Genomic DNA, 21,060 nt, shown 5'->3' with positions numbered 1-21,060 from the left:
TGTCACAGCCCAATGTTGTCCTCATTTATTATTTTTTCCCCTTTTTTCCAATTAAGTTTTATTATTGCATTTATCAGCTCTTACCCCTTCCAATAGCTATAGGCATACATTTTTTCATTGACACACATGTGTGTGGGCACTGGTTATGTTGCACAGTATAAATGTTAATGGGTGGGAGTGGGTTGAATGGGGGACTGGTGGATGGTCTGGGTGGTGTGTTGTAGCTGTCTAAACATCACGTGGCAACCTTTTTCCCCTTTTGCTGCTTTCCGAAGATGGAGGACACAGTCAGTCCCTTTGTCTGCTGACGGCAGGACTAAATGAATGACATCATTCGTTTGCTGACGTTTTTACCTGTATGGGCCACCCGGCCGGGTTAATGTGTGGGTGAGAAGGGAGGATGTCTGTGGATGCTCCTGGCCCTTCTTGTTTTCACGCCATGTAGTTGTACTCGTCTGAAGAGCTTTGACTGCGCTCGATGTATTCCTTGTCGATGAGTATCTCAATGCACTTCTTGATCATGCTGATGTTGGGGTTGAATCTGGCTTTGGATTGGTTGATGACCTCTTGGATGAGGTCATTGTGTCGCAGAACCTTGCGGGCCTTCATGATTCTCACTATAGCAGCTTGTAAAAAGTATTTGCGGTCCTCATCTACAGCGCTCCTTGTCTGCTCTATCTCCTGTGGCGTGTCTTTCTGTACCCCTGTTGTGATCTTGAACTTTATCCTTTTACTGGTGAAGCCCATATTTAACAAAAACGTGGACTCTGCCTCTAGTTTTTCATTTTGTGAGTCTTGGTTGAGTATCTTGTATTCCACCAGGGACTTGACGGTCCTCTGTAGCTCCTGCTCGTTCATTTGCGTGCTATCCTGCAGCTCTTTGTAGGTCACTGTTTGAATGTTGTTGTTGAAGGCCAGCAGCACAGCCATTTGGAATGTGGACACCATAGCCACGTAAGGCTTGGACAGGTAGTTCATCTTGACCTCACCTGTGCAGAGATTGTGCACCCAGGTCAACTTTCTACCACTGAATGTCTCAGTATAGAACTTCTCAAACATCTGTACACTCTTCTCTAGTTCTTGCGGGATGGTGAAGGTAGAGGCGGTGTGTGTTTGCGGCCAGGCTCCTGCCTGTATCACGCAGATGCGGAAGTTGATGCCCAGGTCTACCTCTTTGTTGCTTTCAAACTTGTTATTGAGGTCGCTGCTCACGCCCATGTCCGTGTACATTCTGTGGAGCTTGCTTGTGAACTCGTAGCCACACGCTTGTTTTAGTTTGTTGATCATGATTTCTTCCATGTCCATTGACAATGACAGGTCAAATATTAATCGCTTTGACAGCATTCTGGAGTAGAACTTCTGAAAGACATCCTTGTCATCAATGTATTTGAACACTGTGATTAAGCTGGTTAGTTTTTCTTCCACCTCGCTCTCTGTCTTTCCCTTTGCAGACTTCTTTAGCAGATTGTCACAGTACCTGGCCAGTAGTTCAGGGGCTTTGCAGATGTTGGATTCCTTTTGGTTGGGCTTGGATTCCTTGTGGTTCACCACAGTTGTCAAGGCCTTATCAAGTGCACTCAAGAAATGTGGTTCCCCATTCAGAACTGTGTTAATGAGCTGAGCAAATTTACCGTGAACCTCTAGCACAGACTCGACAAACTGGGTTGGCATATTTTCCTGCGAGAGGTTACTAGTGGCTCGGAGGCCTTCCTCGTGGATATGGGCCTGCATCTTCTCGGTCATGTGAGTTAAACCATCTTTCACATCCCGCACTAGGGTGTACATGTTGGACATGTCTTTTGTCTTCTCTTGTCGGATGAAGTTATGACACTCCGAAAGGAGGAACTGCAAGTTCGCGGCCACCATATTATACTGGAATTCATGGATGACTTTGTCGTAGGTGCTCTTGATGAGGTACTTATGAAATCGCATTTCTTCGTCCTTCAACCGCGCTACAACCTTTTCCATATACTCTGAACAGTTGGATTCAAGCATTAGATTGGAGGCTTCCTGTTTGTAATGCTCCCCCATTTTTAAGAGAAATTTCTTCTCAAAAATGTCCTGATAAAACTTCATTGGGTTCTTCTTGTACTGCCCAACGTCAAGAAAGGATTTGATGATCCCACGAATTTCTGACTGGTCATTTTTTATTTCATCAAACAGCATTGGGATCAGTTTGTCCAGGAGTGGCTCGATCATCACCTCCATCCAAATGTCTATCGCCAGCTCTTTAATCTCTGGGAGTGGCTCACTGTTGTCATTCTGCAGTTCTGTATCTGTTTTGTTTTCTTGTTTGGTGAAATGAAGAGGGTTGCGATATTGGTTCAGATAGTGGAATAAGCCGTTCAAGTAGCCAGCGCCCTGACGGTACGCTTCCCAGAACCTGTCGTACATCAGCAAAATCTTCTCATCTGACTCCTTTGTCTGCTGGCACAACTGCTTGACATGATCTTGCAGGAACTCCTTGGTGGAATAGTATAATCTTTCACCCAGGCTGGTTGGGTTTGCAACACACAAGTAATAAATGTCAGAAAAACGGTCATTCCATGTAGTTCTCGCCACAGGCTCAAGCTTCAGCACTGCTGTGAGTGTCGGCAATAGAATGCCCCATTTCTCCTCAAAATCCACCACCTTGGGCTTCAATGACATTGTAGGGCTTTTTTCACTTCTTGGGCTATATACACTTTCCTGTTGTGAAAAAGGCAAGTTTTAGAAGTTGAGTCAAGTTCCTCCGCTAAATCACGGGGTCTTAGTAAGATCTCTCTCAGTCGTTACAGGTCTTCTCAGTTGATATCTCGTCTCTTCTGTATTCTCTGCTGTATAGTAAGATAACAGTGGGATGTCTCCTGGTCTCTGCAATCGAACTTCAATTTATGTGACCTGTCTGCTATATATATGCTGTAGACAGTGATGTCATGATACATCACTGCGGTGACACTCCATTAGCATTCATGACCATATATGGAGATCCCTGATGTCATCAGTATATGCCCCGATATGTGCATATCGGTCGGATCGGTGGTTCTGAACAACCGGCTCTCCATAGATGCCTACAAATGGGCATAGCGGTCCAATGGGCATAGCGGACAAATGCCCGACTTCACACCATTCTTTATATTACAATAAATGTGCGAAAGCTCACGTATGTCCGTACGTCTGTAGTTCACGTATCTTGAGAACAGTCCGACTTCAAATTTGGCACGTCAAACGACCCATCAAGCCGGTCGGATAGCTTGTCCAGAACCACCCGAAAAGGCTCTGGCCGTGGTCCAAATGAGCCGATTTATTGCCATGGCAACCCCAGCCTAAGCTTGATTTGACAAATTCCCCAAACCTGTCGAATTCCCCACACCTGCCATTTGATTATACAGTCCACTTCTCACAGTCAGTTTGCACTATATTGAGACATTCTCCACAGACATTTACCACTGCACAAAGACTTTTCCACCTTACAGCTCTACCCAGCACAAACGTCACACGAAGCCCTGCCTATCACTCAGGGAGTCCGACAGAGAAGCCTAGAACCGATAGCCATAGAACCAATGCGAAAATCTAGTTAAATAAATGGGCAAAGACGAGTCCATGAACACATCAAAACACAGACATCCCCGAAAGTCTGCGACGTAGCCTGCCATTCCAACAAGATACAAATTATAGAATGGAAATAATCTTCACCATAGCCTATACTTCCCCTTGTCTGACATATTCTGTTGATACGATAATCTGCAGGGTTCGGTGCATCAGTGACTGGGGGGTGGGGGGCTCAGTTTGGGGCTCTCCCTAGGATGGCAGAGGGAGAGTAGTGCCCAGATTTACAAGCTTAGGCAATTGGCACTGGGTGAAAAAATGGGTTACAAAAATCGTGGGACAATTTGACACTTTCACAAAAAAAAATCTTTGACAGTCAGTGACCTACAATTCAGGGTCCAGTATAACTTTGAAGCCCTGGCCCCTGCCAATACTTCATATAGGCAAACTGTGATAACAAAACATCCGCTGTGTGACAGACGATGTGTGCACAATAATGCCTACAGATGAGTCTGTTAACCCTGACCTGTTAATGAATGAATTGTCCCAGTCACAGCCCTCTGAAAGACATGCAATTAGGATAGGCTATATGGATAATCTGACTGATTATTAATTATAAGGAGCCGACATAATTACTTGTAGGCTATACCTAATTATAATGACAGCTAGCCAATACAACTCACTGATGTCATTCTGAGGGTGACACTGATTGCTTCCCACATGTTCTTATGGGTTGGATTGTCTGTCAGTGTTTGTCATTCACAAAATCGTGATCCGAACGACTTCTCTGTTGTTCCACATACGAGTACCATTTGTCATTTAATATCATGTAGGCAAGATTACTGAGCACAATATTTTCATTTAATTGTAATCGTATAGCCTACAAATAAATGAGCAATACAAATAATACTCAAAGGTGATGGGGACAGTTGGGAGGAGGCCTGGCTGTGTCATGGGAGTACAGGGGGCTTTCACACACAAATGGGTCAGAAAACCCAAAGGGTGCTTTTTTCTACAGTAGTTACATTGACTAGAAACTGTGCCGTGCCATGGTACCCATGTCTTCCTGAGATAGGCTACACCAACCTTACATCAAGGGTGTCCTGAATGAATGCAGCTCTCAGCCCTTTTAAACACTGAGGCCGCCCTTCATTAAAAAGAAGGAGCATCTGGCTGATACTACCCCAGTAACAGGTCCACCTTACAGACATAAATATGTAGAGATTGCCACTAGGCCGCACGTCAATGCCGCCCCATTAAGCATGCAGGGTAGCAATAAGGTTCTGATCTAATAGCTAATGTGTTTTGGTATGAAAATCCACAATTTGAATTTAACCAAGTATCTTGTATGATACCATGTCTAACATTTGTAACAAACCAAAACACTTGTAAATCGGTTGAGAATTCAGGGCGAATTTTTATTGTGCACCGTAGACATAACCATGTATAATTACTTGTGTGTATTGTATAAAGTTATTTAATAAAAAATGTGGGTATTTGTCAACATTTGTCAACTTTTTGTATGTTTGTGTATTGCTCTGTGTGGACCCCAGCCCCAGGAAGAATAACTGTTGCCAGGTCACAGGTGTAACAGCTAATGGGGAGCCTAAATAAACAGCAGCCAGTGAATGGGGTATTGTGTAGGAGCCAATCTCGATGAGATTATTGAGAGGGCGTTGAGATCTGGGTTCGATTTCCACTGGGGACGCTGTGGGCGTGTTCTCTCCTCCTCCGCGTCATCAGTGCCCATACCTTAGGTGGGGTTGGCGAAAGGGCCTTTCTGTGTGGAGTTTGCATGTTCTCCCCATGCCCCCATGGGGAGTAATTACCAGAGTAATCCTGATCTCTATACTGCCTCCCCCTGATGGAGGGGAAAGGAACTAGTTGGAATAACGTGTTCCTTCCACCGCTACATCCTACCGGGGAAACTCTCCTGTCAGGTGATAAGAAGCGGCCTGCTCACTCCTCATGCATTGAATGAAGCATGAGCTCAGTTTGCGGCTCTCCCTAGGATGGCAGAGGGAGAGTAGTGCCCAGGATTACAAGCGTAGGCAATTGGCACTGGGTGAAAAAATGGGTTACCAAAATCGTGGGAAAATTTGTCACTTTTTCACATTTTTTTTTGAAAATAGCAGATCTACAAGCTCACATTGCGACACGTTGTGAGCTTGTAGATCAGCTATTTTCAAATATCCAATGCATATAGGTTTAAAGTGCTCATGTGGCCTATTCTTTGAGACACACATCCGGGTTTTTGACCAATAAGCACCTTTATTTGACCCGGCACGCTTCTCCGAGTCTGGGTCAAACAAAGGCATCACGTGACGTTGATCCCCTTCCCCTATTCGCTCATACGGAGTCCTAGTAGTCTTGGAGGGCATGGCGTATGTGTACTTTGTGTAGTGAGAAGAATAGTTGTTTGTTGCTTGTTTTCCTAGACCTTGGTTGCTTATTTATCTCACAAAACCTGGCAACACTGCAAGGCATCCTGCCATGGGCGGAAGTGTCAGGAATTCTTGTACAAAACAACTATGGTGGAGGCTAGATCCCATAGTCCAGAGGGATGGTCGGTCATACTGTGGCTTAAATTAAGAAGTACTTTATTTTACTTAAGTAAAAGTAGCAATACCACAATATAAAAATACTCCGTTAAAAGTAAAAGGCCTTAATGTTACTTAATATACTTAAAGTACCAAAAGTAGAAGTACAAAAATGTTTGAAAATAGCAGATCTACAAGCACACAACTCCTCAAGATGTGAACTTGTGGATTTTGGCTATAAAATAGGGCTAAAGTGGTTAGTGTATGTTTTATAACATATTGTTTATAACGTACAAACAATAGTTTATATATGCAAAGTAACTAACTTTTCAAATAATTGTAGTAAAAGTACTATATTTGCATCTGATATGTAGTGGAGTAGAAGTAAAAGTACTGAATATTGGAAATACTGCATAAAAGTAAAAATACCTCAAAATTGTACTTAAAGGGGAAGACCACCCATTTTCAATATTTAACTATGTCATTAATATAGCATAAAGGAGTTGTGTGGAAATAAGAAAAATTTTAAATGTTAAAAATTTTAAATTTTAAACCCAAATTGATTTTGGGTTTAACATTGCAAATTACACCGTGATGACTCATCATGGTGTAATTTGCAATGTTAAACCCAAAATCAATTTGGGTTTAAAATTTAAAATTTTTAACATTTAAATTTTTTCTTATTTCCACACAACTCCTTTATGCTATATTAATGACATAGTTAAATATTGAAAATGGGTGGTCTTCCCCTTTAAGTACCTAAATTACAATAATGTCTCGGTTTCCTTCTTTGCATAGGGATGATACGAAAGATGTGCATAAGCCTATAATAAATTAGCCTGGTAAACCCTCCCTCCAGAAATCTCATTTGTATTTTATTCCTGGAATCAAATGGAAATGAGATTTCCGGAGGGAGGGTTTACCAGGCTAATAATAAATCACATGTGGCCAAAAGTTCACTATTCATCATCATCATCATGTTATTATTTAAAAACAACAAATTTGTAGCAACAGCATAATATTGGGTTGTGCAAGTGAGATTTAGAAGTGTTTCTCAAACGTTTTCATGCAATTACCAATTACGGACCCCCAATTTGATATTTGGCTGCGGACCCCCATCTGAAAATGTTTTGTGCCAGGGACCGCCAGAAGAGAAGATTGTGTTAGAAAATATCAAAATTATTCAAAATGTCCAGATTTTTCTAAAATAGCAGATGTACAACTCGCAGCGCGCGGCACGAAGTGACCCGCTGTGAGCTTGTATATCTGCTATTTTACATACATATATACATGGACTCACTGGATTAATGATTGTGATGCTGTATTAACACATTTTGCTGGGGACTCCCTGCTGGAACCCCCTCAAGGACCCCTGGAGGCCCCCGGACCCCACTTTGAGAACCAATGATTTAAAAAATCCCTTTATAAAGTTAATCTCACCTCATTTAACAACAAAAAATACAAAGTAATCATAAAATAAAACAATAAACATCAATTATTTGGCAACATAAATAATACAACAATGGATACACATTATGAATGAAAAAAGGAAAAATAAATATTTGTAGAAATCATCATCACATCATCATCATCACCATCACCATCACCATCATCATCATCATCATCATCCAAGTTCTGTCATGATTTTGTTTTCCGTGTACGCTACAGAACAGTGCACCAACTAGCCAATCGCATCGCGGCGGTCCTTTCCGGGAATGGGACGTGTAGACAACAATCATTCCAACACGAACAAGCAGTGTTGCCATGTCCACTTATTATAGGCGACTTTGGGCTGTTTTTTCTGTAAGGTTGCTTGTAAATATTGGTAGTTGCGGGTTGCGTTTTTTTTTGGGGGGGGGCTTGTTTCTAAAGTGTAGTTGCTTATTTAGGGTTGCTTTCTTTTTTCCCCCTTTTTTTTCTTTAAACCACTGTCTGGTTCTCAAATATTTTCATGAAAATGTTTTGTGCCCAGGGAGCATTTGTGTTGTAAAATAAAACATTCCAAATGTTCCACATTTTAGTTCAAGAGAGTAATAGTAATAGCGGACCTACAAGCTCACAATGCGACGCGTTGTGAGCATGTAGATCGGCTATTTTCAAATACGCAAATAGGTTTAAACTTTAAACTTTAAAGTGCTCATGTGTGTGACCTAAATGGCTTCTTTTGGACTTGTTTTCCTAGACCTGTTTGCGTACTTCTCTCTCGAAATCTGGCAACGCTAACAACATTCATTGTCATTGCTGCGCACCGTAGTCAGCATCTCTCCCCCATCTCGTCTCATCTCACTGCCCAATCCCCTCATCTCGTCCATCGATCGTTCGCTCTCCTCTGTCTGTCGGCCCGACATTTGGTTCGGAAGAAGCACGTATAGGGGGGCATGCCATTGCAGGTTAGCTTTTTATATATCATTCACGGTATCGACAACACATGCACTACCGAACTGGTGGCTACAGTCAGGCCTGCAGGGAAAAAAATGGACATTACTCCGTCGTGAGGATTTTTTTTATCATAGGCTTTAACTCATTCAATAAACAGGCGACACTTGTGTTTTTTTCGCTGTGTCTCTCGCCGTGTGCTCGGTCGCTCGGCTATAGTCGCCTAGTCTCCAACATATAGGGAAGGATTACATTTACGGATTATTTTTATTGGCCTCCTGTTCTCACGATCGAGTCTTTTTGGCGTCTTTTTTTCCCGGAGAGGTTGCTTAAAACCAAGGAGGTACAGTACTTGAACATCAGCGATCTGCCAAACTGTCTGGTTTTGGGTGTTTTCCTTGTCCAACCTATATTCTAGGATTGTCCTTTTTGTTGTTGCAAATGCTCACCCAGTCACTCTTAATACAATAAACCCACCTTTCTCATTCTTCCGGATGAGCTGCACCTATTATATACTGATTATTAAGCCTGTTCTCTTCCATTTTACTCTACGTACTAACCAGTCTGGATTCTGTGCCTAAACGAGGCCTCGTTTATCACACGTTAGATAGATGCATTGTTGCCAGATTTGACGAGAGAAACATGCAACCAGGTCTATGAAAACAAGCCCCAAAAGAAGCAACGGCTATTTGAAAATAGCCTATCTACAAGCTCACACCGCGTCGCATCCGTTGTGAGCTTGTGGATCTGCATCCGCTATTTTCAAAAATATTTATTGGGATTTTGGAATATCTTTGAAATATTTTGAACACAAATCTGATACGGGGGTCCCTGGCAAGGCTGGCATACAATATTTTTAGATGGGGGGGGGCACGGACAAATACCTATTAATCTGGGGGTCCTTGCCATGACAATGTTTGAGAACCGCTTGTTTAGACAAGATTAAGAAACAAGCAACTACACTTTAGAAACGAGCCTAAAAAACCAAGCAACTTTACAGAAAAAACAAGCCCCAAAGTCGCTTATAATAAGCAGACATGGCAACACGTTGGATAGATGCTACAATGTAGCATGCTTTGACAACTGTAAAGCATTAGGTGGCACCCCCGTGGGTATAGAATTACATTCTCCTCCCCTGCCCTTCCTCAGTGGTCAGTTCTGTGGGCCCAACCCCCACCTTGTTCTCCTGCCATGTTTTGGTTTTACGCCAGTGGTTTTCAACCTTTTTTCATATCAAGGTCCATTATTTATTCGGCATTTGAGCCATTTGATGAGATTTGGACTCTCAGACCCAAGACTTAAAATATTTTGTTATCATTGGATACGAGTTTGTCCACAATTCCATACTGTATTGATGTGGTACCCCTAAAATAAAAAATATTTAATTAAGTAATGCAGATGTTTAACAATTTAACTCTTGAGAGTGTAAAATGAAACCAAATGGACCATTTGGTTTCATTTTACACTCTCAAGAGTTAAAGATCTATAAGGGTCCATTTGGTTACCAACTCTCCATCATTTAGTTGGGGACCACCTGGAACCCCCTGAAGGACCACTGGTGGTCCCCGGACCACTGGTTGAGAAGAGAACCACTGTTTTAGGTGGGTCATGGCCCTTTCTTTGTCCACTGAGCCATAACTTGAACTTTGCAACTTCCTCACATTCTGCTGCTGCTTAGGAAAAATACTTGCTTCCTCATCATTATCACGATGCTGGTCTCGTGACTGCATGAATCTGTTGAATCGAAACGATCACCTCCATGCCATGATGGCGGAATCACACATAGATTTAAGTTAATTATGGACTGATTTATTTATTTTTTGGTGTAAAGGTTTGCACATATGACAAAGACATGCACTGTTCTGACATGCATGACCCAATATTCAGAATCATCTTTATTATCACATCACAGGTGTAAAACAGTGGGTGAAATTCGTTTTTGTGCTAGCTCCATAGTTTTTGTCGTTGCAAGACTGTTGGACCGCTTTCTTAATACGCTATTCTGTGTTCTCTTCTAGTCACTGAATTTGTGTAATTCTAGCATCATATTTTTCTTCACAGTCATGTCTTTCCGAAGAGGTGTGGTCAGGCAGAGCAAGTTTCGTCACGTCTTCGCCCAGGCATGGAAGTCGGAGCATTGCATAGATGATGTCCGGGTCTCCCGTGTGACATGGGACAGTCCTCTTTGTGCGGTGAACCCGAAGTTCATCGCTGTCATCATTGAAGCAGGCGGAGGAGGGGCCTTCCTTGTTGTGCCACTTAACAAGGTGAGACGCATGCAGCATCAATCAACTCAGCATAGACTAGGAAATGGTGCTGTCCGGAGCATAGATATAGAAACCTCATTGGCCTCTGCAGTTCATTGGAGCAACTGGTATCGCAATACCTTTGTATTGCTTCCGCCCTCAGTCGCGTGCGTCGATTGGCCTACCGAAGGTCCCCTTCTGTGACGCACGCGACTGAGGGCGGAAGCTGGTGGAGCTGGTGGAGCTTGGATTGCGTCATATAAGAACTGTGTTCCAAAAATAAACAAATCACCCCGGCGATGAAGCATCAACTGACAGTAAAAGGGTAAAAGTACTAATTTATCTAGCCTGGTATACCCTCCCTCCGGAAATCTCATTTCCATTTGATTCCATGAGTGAGTCTGGCCTGATCGCCCATTGTGGGAGTTTCTAGTGGAATTACCAACTAACCGAGCCTATCAGCGTCGTCGCACATCGTTCTGTGATTGACAGCGACAGTTGGCCAATCAGGTGGCGAGTTCGAGTGAGCCCGAATGGCACCGAGTGCAGCCTGAATGCAGCCGACAAAACACGAACGGCAGCCATTGTTTCTGTGGGCCGTTATCTCCGCTATTTTTTTACTGCAAAAAGCTCTCAAACTTATATTTTGAGGCACGGAATTTACTTATCGTTTGGATAGAATTTAGTTGTTTAACTTCATATATGTGGTCAATTAATCATGACAGAGCCTATTTAAAAATAAAAATTTTGAGAACCGGTAGGGGCGGGCAGTGACAGGCATGTATCCGAATAAGGCAACCCCTTTTGGGCATGGCCGTCTCAAAAGTCCCGTTGCGTCACATTAGTCTGGTGAACTGCTGATTGGCTGAAGGGGAAAAACGATCATTGGCTGAAGGGGTTGTCAGTCAACGGTATTACTCCCGCCCAACTCCAGCCCACAGCCAATATTGCAGAATGGGCGATCAGGCCAGACTCACTCCTGGAATCAAATGGAAATGAGATTTCCGGAGGGAGGGTTTACCAGGCTACTAATTTATCCAAAGAGTACTTTTTTTATTTTTTTCTCCAAACACAGACATTATCAAATGTAACTCAATATCATAAATGAGTCAACGACACAGTCACATATACCTGACAAAATTGCCGGCGTGTCCAATTTGAACAATGTAGGGTGGCATTTCTTCCTTGGCCTAGCGGGAATGTGCGTGCAGCATTTGGACACTGCGTTCATGATTTGAGGCTTTTTGTTCAAAACACAACATTTTGGCCAGAGGTTTTTACTTGGCGGAAGGAGTATGCACACTTTCACGCTGATAGGTCCAGCAATGCCGGACATTAGCTGCTCACGGATGGATGGACGGACGGACGGACGGACAGACGGACGGACACATCCCTGGAAAATGAATGTGGTGTAGTGGACATTCCCTGACCAACACACAAACTGTACAAAGATTCCCTCATGCATTTTGACTAGGGCTGCCACAGCAACATTCCGACCGACTCAACGCCGGTTATTCCAGACCTATTGTACTGTGTGTAGGCCAGTATATGACATCATATTATGATATCAGCTATTCCATATATAAAGATTTTTGATATTTTTTGGAGATCCGCTGATTCGACCGACTTCCCACTAAGCTCACAGATATGCACGACAAGGCACTTTTTTTGTCACTGTTTCTGAGATTTATTTTAAACACTGGGTGCTATTTATTTTTATACCCACTTCTCCCATATATGGAGATACCTGATGTTATCAGTATATGGCTATTATGGGCATATAATATCAGGGGATCAGCGGTTCTGGAAGGTTCTTGAATTTATTGTAAGTCTTGGCACTTCTTTCCCCCACAGAGTGGCAGAATTGACCAGTCTTCACCCACTGTTTGTGGACATGCTGCACCTGTGCTGGACATCCAGTGGTGCCCTCATGATGACAATATTATTGCAAGTGCCTCAGAGGACTGCACTGTAAAGGTAGGTAACAGTCTTGCCTCAGTCTTTATCAGTGATTCTTAAAAATGCCAGGGGCCCACTTCAGAGAAGTTTTGCATTTCACATTTTCAAAGTTATTCCATTTTCAAGATTGTTCAGAACGTTTTGAAAATAGATGATCTTCAAGCTCACGACGTGCCATTGTAACAACAACGTTACTGATCATTCTCTTGTATTAAAGGTTCCAACTGTACTACTCCATGTGAATTTTGTGAAATAAAAGGCAGTTCAGTTCTCTACTATCAAGTGTGTTTTCACCGGTGTCTTCTTTGAAGGTGTGGCACATTCCCGATGGGGGCCTGACTGCTCCACTCACTGATGCTGCAGTGACCCTTGAGGGTCACAGTAAACGAGTGGGGATCTTGGCATGGCATCCAACAGCATTAAACATTCTCCTAACTGCAGGTAACCTCAGCTGTCTTCAACTTTTGTCATGTGTGGTGGTATGCTGACTGCTTTTTCTGACTTGACTATTTTTAAGGACAAGGTCAGAGGTAGCACGTTTGCAAGTTTTTATAATTGTAGTAAGTCACCATTCCAGTTTATCAACATCTTGTTGATAAACTGGAAGTAACTTCGAACAAAAGTCTGAACCGATACCTGTTTTTTTGGTATTCATGGTATTTACTACTCTGCCCTTGCAACTTTTTAAATTACTAAATTGTAACAATGCACGTTTGTATTGGAAATGAAGTAAATACATTGTCATCCAGAAAGTTTGCCATTACATTCTTCTAATTATTTTCCATAGAGGAAACTTGTAGGGGGGGGAAATGAATAAATATATATATATTTACACAGGTATATACAGTATGTCACAGTACATGTGAGAAACCAGTACAAGTGAGAAACTGAACATGGAGTGCCCGTTTTTCCGACGCGTGGCGGCCCGAGAGAGACGAAATGCCCCCTGGCGATCGTTTTTTTTTGCACATTATGTATATATATATAATATATATATATATTTATTTTAAGTTTGTTACAAGTTCAACTATTATCACAGTTTGTTTAATTAATATTCCCCATAATTTACAGCACAATTATATTATACAGGCATGGCTCGACTATGACCCATATAGATCAGTCAGGCACACAGATTTGAGGGTGGACTTGTAGTCCTGTGTATGTAATACAAACGAGTGCAAAGCTGAAAGTATATACTGTTGGCTTCTGTGTATTAGTACAAGTGAAATAATGCATATTTATTTACTAATATTTCCCATATTGCCTCTGTTTTCATTGTCTTTAGTTCCTATTTTTATCGTTACCGTAATATTTTTGAGAACTTACTGTGTAATTAGTGTAATGCACCAACCTCAGAGAGACGCCTGCCTTGTGTGTGCTAGCCTACCTGGCAATAAAAATAATTCTGATCCACATTTGACATTAGACCAAACTAACATAAAGTGAGAGTTGAGGGCTCGGCTCTTAGCTTTTTCAGTTGGTGTTCTATGACAGCCAACTCAATCCCTCCTGCATTATACAGGCAAGGAATTGAATTTCTCTCTTCTGCAATTAGCAGTATGCAATACTAGTTAAAAGCACAATGTAGTTAAGGGTCACATAAAAAAGTATATTATCATATACATAAGGAATTTGCCCTCTTGATGTTAAATGTTATATGACTAACTGGGGTCTGAAAATCCATATAGGAGAGAAATAAAGAACATTTAATTTACCCTGTGATTTTTCTAAACCCCATTTTCCGATAATTACAATTATTCAAAATAAGTTGAGGCAAAATTAGTGTGTTACATACACTGACACGTAACTGTAGATCATATATGACATAGACATGGTCTGTGTTTACTCACTATTTTACACCAAAGCCAAGTCAATAATCTAGCTAGTAGCTACTGTATTAACATAGTGGGAAAGGGCTATACAATGTGATGCTATAATGCTACTTCTCTCAATCTGGAGAGGAAACCAGCTGTAGTTTTAAGAACCCAAGTAGACCTATGGTTTTACCCATGCTGCTAGTAGCAATGCACTGTAAAACCTCACGCTAGAAGCATTCACATTAACTAGGCTTTTATAGTTTGGTAGCTCTCATAATGCAATGTTGTGTTTCATGTTCACGTTTATTCACAATGCTATGTTGCAGCAAGCTTATTGAAAGCTGTGGTTAATGGCGAATTTGAAGAATAAGTAACCATGCTCGTCGTCTCTCTCCCTCCCTCTCTCTTTCCCTCACTCACCTAGGCTGTGATAATTTGATGTGTGTGTGGGATGTTGGCACGGGAGAGCTTGTGTACCAGTTGAGCGACGCACACCCAGACATGATCTACAGCGTCTGCTGGAACAAGGATGGCAGTGCCATCTGCACTGTCAGCAAGGACAAGGCTCTACGTGTCATTGATCCCCGAAGGGGTACCGTCCTCAAGGTGACTATACTTCTGTCTCTGTGTATACAGATAAATATAATTGGGGGATATCCAAGTGGTAAGACCCGGGTTCGATTCCCGGCAGCAGTGCCGGGCACTTTGACAAACACTATTGTCAGTGTGCTTGTTTCCGCACTAGCCTCACCTGTTTAGCAGCAATAGGAACTGTCTGGGGAATATAGCGTGGACCTCAGGGAAGGTAGCTGTTTACACCTGCAGGTTATTGGTGAGGACTAAATTAGGAGCAAATAAGCCAGGATTAAAAGTTGAACTAAATAAATGGGAGCAACTCTCCTTACTCATCAGCATAAATACTTAAAATTCACCATTTAATAGAAGACACAGCACGCAGCATACAAGCACCATGCAACAAACTAGGGGTACAACTATTGCTACCGAGCCATTTTTACACGTGTACCAAACAAATGCAAAAAAAAACTCCCAACAGCAGACTTGTTTTGCATGCAGAACTCCAATCCACGTTCAAACGAACATAACTAAGCACACACACCAAGCTGCAACAGCCACCCAGTAAAATCCTCTGTGTTGAAAGGAGTTTAGAACTATATGAGTTTTTGGGCTTTCCATGCTGATCTACCAACGTGTCAGAGGGAGAAACGGCAAAGTTCCTTGCCTACCGTGATTATTAATTACTTTAGGTCACATTTACAGTAGGCGTTTATTGTGCTTATGTATCAGCCTTTTATAAATGTCCATTTTGTGCGTTGTTTTATTTTATTTCATATCAACTCATCTATCAACGTAATATACATTTTCTATAGCTGTCAGTGTGCCTGCACACACAGAGAGCCTCTTGATTGCTGTTTGAGATCAATTACGAAACCCAGAATTTGGAGTCCCAATTTATATTTATTATTTGTAGCTGGTGGGGACCAACATGTTTACTATTTGCTTGTTAGTATTTATTTTTTATATATTATATATTGAATATTGTTTACTTTAAAATGTTATAACAATAAAATAAAAAATAACAAAAAAAACTAACCACAAACCTTAAAACCGAACCAACCTGAAATGTGTGTGTACCGTTACACACAACTATAACAAACACTAATTGACCCCAATCCTCTCATGTATGCAACTTGGCTCTTAGGTGAGAGAGAAGGTCCACGATGGCACCAGGCCAATGAGAGCCGTGTTCCTTAACGATGGGAAGATTCTGACTACAGGCTTCAGCCGTATGAGTGAGAGACAGGTGGCTCTGTGGGACACGGTATGTACTGTATGACTCCATCACCTGATCTGTTTATATTTTGGAGATATACGTGGTATCCACTAGAAACTGCTGGGCATCAGTAAACCCAGATGAATATTGAATGAAAGCACATTTATCAAAGCACATCCTATTAATGAGGTTTGCATTATTTGGAGAGAAAAAATAGCGACACTGCATGTAAAAAAATAATATATAGAATATATATATATATATATTTTTTTTACATGCAGTTTTCCAAACTGCATTTGTCTCAAAGTCCGAGTTGGTCTCAGTGAACTATGCCACGCACTCAGCCTACTTCTGGAGAGATTATCGGTTTCAGGGGTACAGTGTTTATGAGGGGGGGGTGGGGGGGTGGGGGGGGGGGGCACAGAACTGTGCTATGGACATTACATCAGCTTGAGCTTGTTTTTGTTTTTCATGCAGAAAGATCTCTCCGAGCCAATGGCAGTTCAGGAGATGGACACCAGCAATGGGGTTCTTCAGCCCTACTACGACCCCGATACAAATATGGTCTACCTGTGTGGAAAGGTACATTCACATTTAGCTTCTTTTTTTTTATTTTTTTTTTACTTTGTCTTTATTTTTCAGACAACAAAACATACATTCATACATTGGCTGTGACATTGTCCTTTTCCACCATTTATGGCAAAATCGTGACCTTAAAGGAGAATTTTGGACTAACGTTTTCTTACCTTTTCTATGACGTTATGATATCTTAGGATGAATGGTACAGTAGAAAAATTTCATAACTCCACCCCTGAGCCGCCAGAGCTTAAAAGGTGCGCGGATAGGCCTTAGGTTAGATCACATATTTTAATAGCTTTTTTTAATTATTTTTTTGGTGAGATCTGACGTTCATAGTGACAGAACACTGTCCCAAAAAAAAAAAAGAAAAAAAAAAAAACAGAAGTCTCGCTAGACGAGATTGAAATCTCGAGATTTCAATCTCGTCTAGCGAGACTTCTGTTTTTTTTATTATTATTTTTTTTGGTTGCATAGTGTTCTGTCACTATGAACGTCAGATCTCACAAAAAAAGAAAAGAAAAAAAAGCTATTAAAATATGTGATCTAACCTAAGGCCTATCCGCGCACCTTTTAAGCTGTGGTGGCTCAGGGGTGGAGTTATGACATTTTTCTACTGTACCATTCATCCTAAGATATCATAACGTCATAGAAAAGGTAAGAAAACTTTTGTCCAAAATTCTCCTTTAACTTCAAAGAATATAAATCAGGTTGATGGAATGGCAGCCAGAGACCGTGTAAACATGTATGGCCGGTAATCGCCTGTGAAGTGCATCATGGGAATTGTAAGAACACAGAACGTTTGAAATAGACAGAACGGGGAATTTTCATTGTCAATGTGTTATATCGATAATATTGTCCATAGACTATGATGATCATCAACAATGAAGTGTTTCATTATTTCACTCAGTTGTTGTCACCAAGGTGTCTCTTTTATTCATGATCCAACCTACCAATCTGTCCCTCTCATTCAGGGCGACTGCACCATCCGGTACTTTGAGGTGACAGATGAGTCACCATACCTTCATTTCCTCAGCTTGTATAGCAGCAAGGAGCCTCAGAGAGGTTCAGGTTTTCTCAGTAAAAGAGGTGTAGATGTGAACAAGTGTGAAATTGCCAGGTGAGCAATTTTTTTCTGAGATATTTTGTATATGTTGTTATTCCTGGATATTACACATCATGTTATCCTTTGCACTTCATTCTTTCACAACCTTGCACATTTGTGCCACAATCTCCTCTTGCACTTTTTGCAGGTTTTTCAAGCTGCATGAAAGGAAAGTTGAACCAATCTCCATGACTGTACCACGAAAGGTAAGCTATGACTCCACACCAATAAAAGAAAACATGTTAGGAATTATGGATAATGGAACATGAATATCAGCACACAAATGCAATATGCACAGCATTGCATTCAAAGTGCACAGTTAACTCTTCTGATTCAATTGACCCTTGTGACCCCAGTCAGATCTGTTCCAAGGAGACCTCTACCCAGACACAGCCAGCATGGAGCCTTCTCTCTTGGCGGAGGAGTGGATTGCTGGGCAGGATGCCCCGCCCCTGTTGATGTCCCTGAGTGGTGGGTACAGTGCACCACCCTCCAAGCACAGAGACCCCCTCAGGGGCAAGCCCAGGGTGGCTTCACAAGACTCTGGGGCAACCCAGCCAACAGCGGGTAACGCTACTGCCCCCACAACAACCAGGGAAACGGAAGTGGAGGTCGTGCCACAGCCCAAGGTGGCCAAAGAGACGGACGGGATGGAGCGGCCAAAGAGAGAGGTGGGTGAATGACAAAAGAAGGCTTCATTATTTTACCCTAGTTTGTGAGGCTTTACTTAGGTTTCATCTCGCTTTCAGGACGACGTGTTGAACGAGTTGCTAGCAGAGATGAAGGCCTTGCGTGCGGTGGTGCTCGCTCAGAGCCAGAGAATCGAGCTGCTGGAGCGGCAGTTGGCACGCATTGAAGACGGGGATGTATGAACAGCAGGGAGCCCAAAGAGGCATTCTTCCTAAACTCCATAGACCATAGCCTTACTAGAATCAACAGTACCTTAAGCTGTGCGTGTTGGAGATTGTAGTTTGAAGTGTAGGTTAGTGACTTACTGTAACTGTGAATCACAGTTGCCTAGAACAAGGTCAACGATAGTGAAGGACTAAAGACCACAATATGTTTCCATGATTCTTTGATAGGCTGTGAGGGAAAAGGGATGTCAACTGCATATACTGTAACTTAAATGCATTTTTTTATTAGCGCATTAAAATAACATCTTGTGAGTGCATATAGAGCAGCTTTTGGATTTAAATGTATGAATAGCTTGGGTAAATCATAATTTTGATGGACTTTGGTAAAGTTTACACATCACAGCGGTACTGCAGTTACCTCTGAATCAATGTTTGATGTGGCACCCTGAATGGCACAAACATCACTAATGGATACATATCTTGAATCCATTAGGGATGTTTGATAAGCTGCTGAATTTGAACATTGTGTCATACCATACGTGGGCTCATTAATTTTTGGCTTGTGCTTTTTTATTATTATCATTTCATAAACGTTATGATGGGTAGGAACATCTGTCTGCCAATAGACAACAATGACGCTGATAGTGGGACGTGAATGAGAATTGATGAATATGTAGTTGAAATCATGTGTATATTGTAAATCTGTGTGGTCTTTTTTTATGTTCAAACAGAAGGTAGCATTTGTGCTCGCTGTATCGAGAGAACAACTTTGCAAATGCGATGTCACAGAGGTTAGATTTCTGTAACCTCACATGGGTAAACGAAGTACAGAAAGGTCTGCATCATAAGAATTAACATTCTAAACTCTAGTGATTTATATTGGTGCAAGAAACCTGTTACTGACTTTTGACCATGTGAGTTAAAACAAATATTCAGACGGTTCAATAAGTGATTCCAGTGCACTGAAAAAAGGAAGTGACAATGAAGTGAGACATTTTTACAATGTGAATGAAGTGAAACAAGTTAAGCACCTACATTATAGTCTTATGGCTTAATTTTGCCACAGCTGTTGCTTTCACATTTCCTGATTTAAAGCTCCTAGAAGCTATTTTGAAAGAACAGCAAAAATATATATTTTTTGTGTTACACTATATTTTCTTTTTTTTAATCCTTTTTCATTTGTTACCTCACTCTTTATAATCAATGATACTGTAACCTTTACATTCCATGTCAGGAGTGATTGATTTATTGGGTAGCTTAAAATGAAATTCATTTATGCACTGACTGTATGACACTTAATTCTTTCTTTGTGGTTGTAAACCAGTAGCAAATGATAGATACTCTGTACAAACTGAATAAACATGTGTTCCTCTTTTTGTTCTGTTTGTATGAACGACCTGTTCGTGGAGTTATGGTGAATTTACTCATAGGTCAGATTGTACTACATAAGTAGTTTTCACTTTTGTGGAATGGTCAGCAATAATCCAAATATTGACTAACGAGAGTAGCTTTGTTTGCTTTATTAGGGTACAGTAAGATAGAGTTCCCTCTATGTGAAAGGGTTAGGGTTAACATACTGGACATTTTCACAGAAATGCATAACGTTTTGAAGATGAAATGATATATATTTCAGTATATATACAGTATATTTCTTCAAAGCCAGTAGGATATGGCCAAATGAATGCTGCTAGTTAATCACATTCTGCTAGTTAACTTAAATTTAAATATGCAACTAACCCTTTAAGGTTCACTGTTTAGGTTCAGGTTCATGTTACTATTTTTGTATCCTTATGTAGATTTGGTTTGCAGTAGACAAGGCATTCATCGTGTCACATTTCACAAACGGAAAATAGACATCATTTGCGCAAATAATCAGGACTTTAAAAAACCACACTAGATTAAAGGAGTAGTTCCCAAAATATGACTTGTTTTCTATCAATATCACACCCCATGAAGCATTAAATTGAGATTTGAGATTTTTTCATTTTTGTCGCATTCCTGAGCCAATAATTTGATGACCGGTGAAAAGATGCTAATTTATCCGGTAGGAGACTCAAAGAAGACTGATTGATTGATTGATTGATTGAAATTTTTATTAGGCAAAAGAATGTAAAACAACACAGTTACATTTATAATGCTTTGAGTCTCTTACCGGAGAGACCGCCGGTTGTCACATTTTTGGCTTAGGAATGCGACATAAACAAATCTCCATGAATTCAATGCTTCATGTAGTGTGTAATTTATAGAATTAAGTAATTTGTTGGGTG

General features: G+C 41.3%; 2 protein-coding genes across 3 annotated transcripts; one reads left to right on the top strand and one right to left on the bottom strand.

The window, feature by feature from the left end:
- Positions 1 to 432: 432 nt before the first annotated feature.
- On the bottom strand, positions 433 to 2,649 carry LOC308101479 (cullin-2-like; the record flags this gene model as incomplete). Its single annotated transcript, XM_080450895.1, has 1 exon — positions 433 to 2,649. The coding sequence occupies one exon, from the start codon at positions 2,647 to 2,649 to the stop codon at positions 433 to 435; it is 2,217 nt and encodes a 738-aa protein (XP_080307021.1).
- A 5,652-nt stretch (positions 2,650 to 8,301) lies between these two features.
- On the top strand, positions 8,302 to 20,167 carry coro1b (coronin, actin binding protein, 1B). Of its 2 annotated transcripts, none has more exons than XM_080451546.1 (11): positions 8,302 to 8,458; positions 10,506 to 10,711; positions 12,545 to 12,667; positions 12,961 to 13,090; positions 14,891 to 15,072; positions 16,187 to 16,306; positions 16,736 to 16,840; positions 17,809 to 17,954; positions 18,088 to 18,145; positions 18,296 to 18,610; positions 18,689 to 20,167. In XM_080451546.1, the coding sequence occupies exons 2-11, from the start codon at positions 10,508 to 10,510 to the stop codon at positions 18,809 to 18,811; spliced, it is 1,506 nt and encodes a 501-aa protein (XP_080307672.1). In that variant the 5' UTR covers positions 8,302 to 8,458; positions 10,506 to 10,507; the 3' UTR covers positions 18,812 to 20,167. The 2 variants fall into 2 exon arrangements, with proteins under 2 accessions (XP_080307672.1, XP_080307673.1); XM_080451547.1 differs by having other exon boundaries at positions 8,302 to 8,787.
- The last annotated feature ends 893 nt before the right edge of the window (positions 20,168 to 21,060 follow it).

Source organism: Gymnoscopelus braueri (genome assembly GCF_963280865.1).
Source record: "Gymnoscopelus braueri genome assembly, chromosome: 15".
Classification (NCBI taxonomy): Eukaryota; Metazoa; Chordata; class Actinopteri; order Myctophiformes; family Myctophidae; genus Gymnoscopelus; species Gymnoscopelus braueri.
Note: the sequence above shows the minus strand (reverse complement) of the source record. Positions and strands in the feature narration are given on the sequence as shown.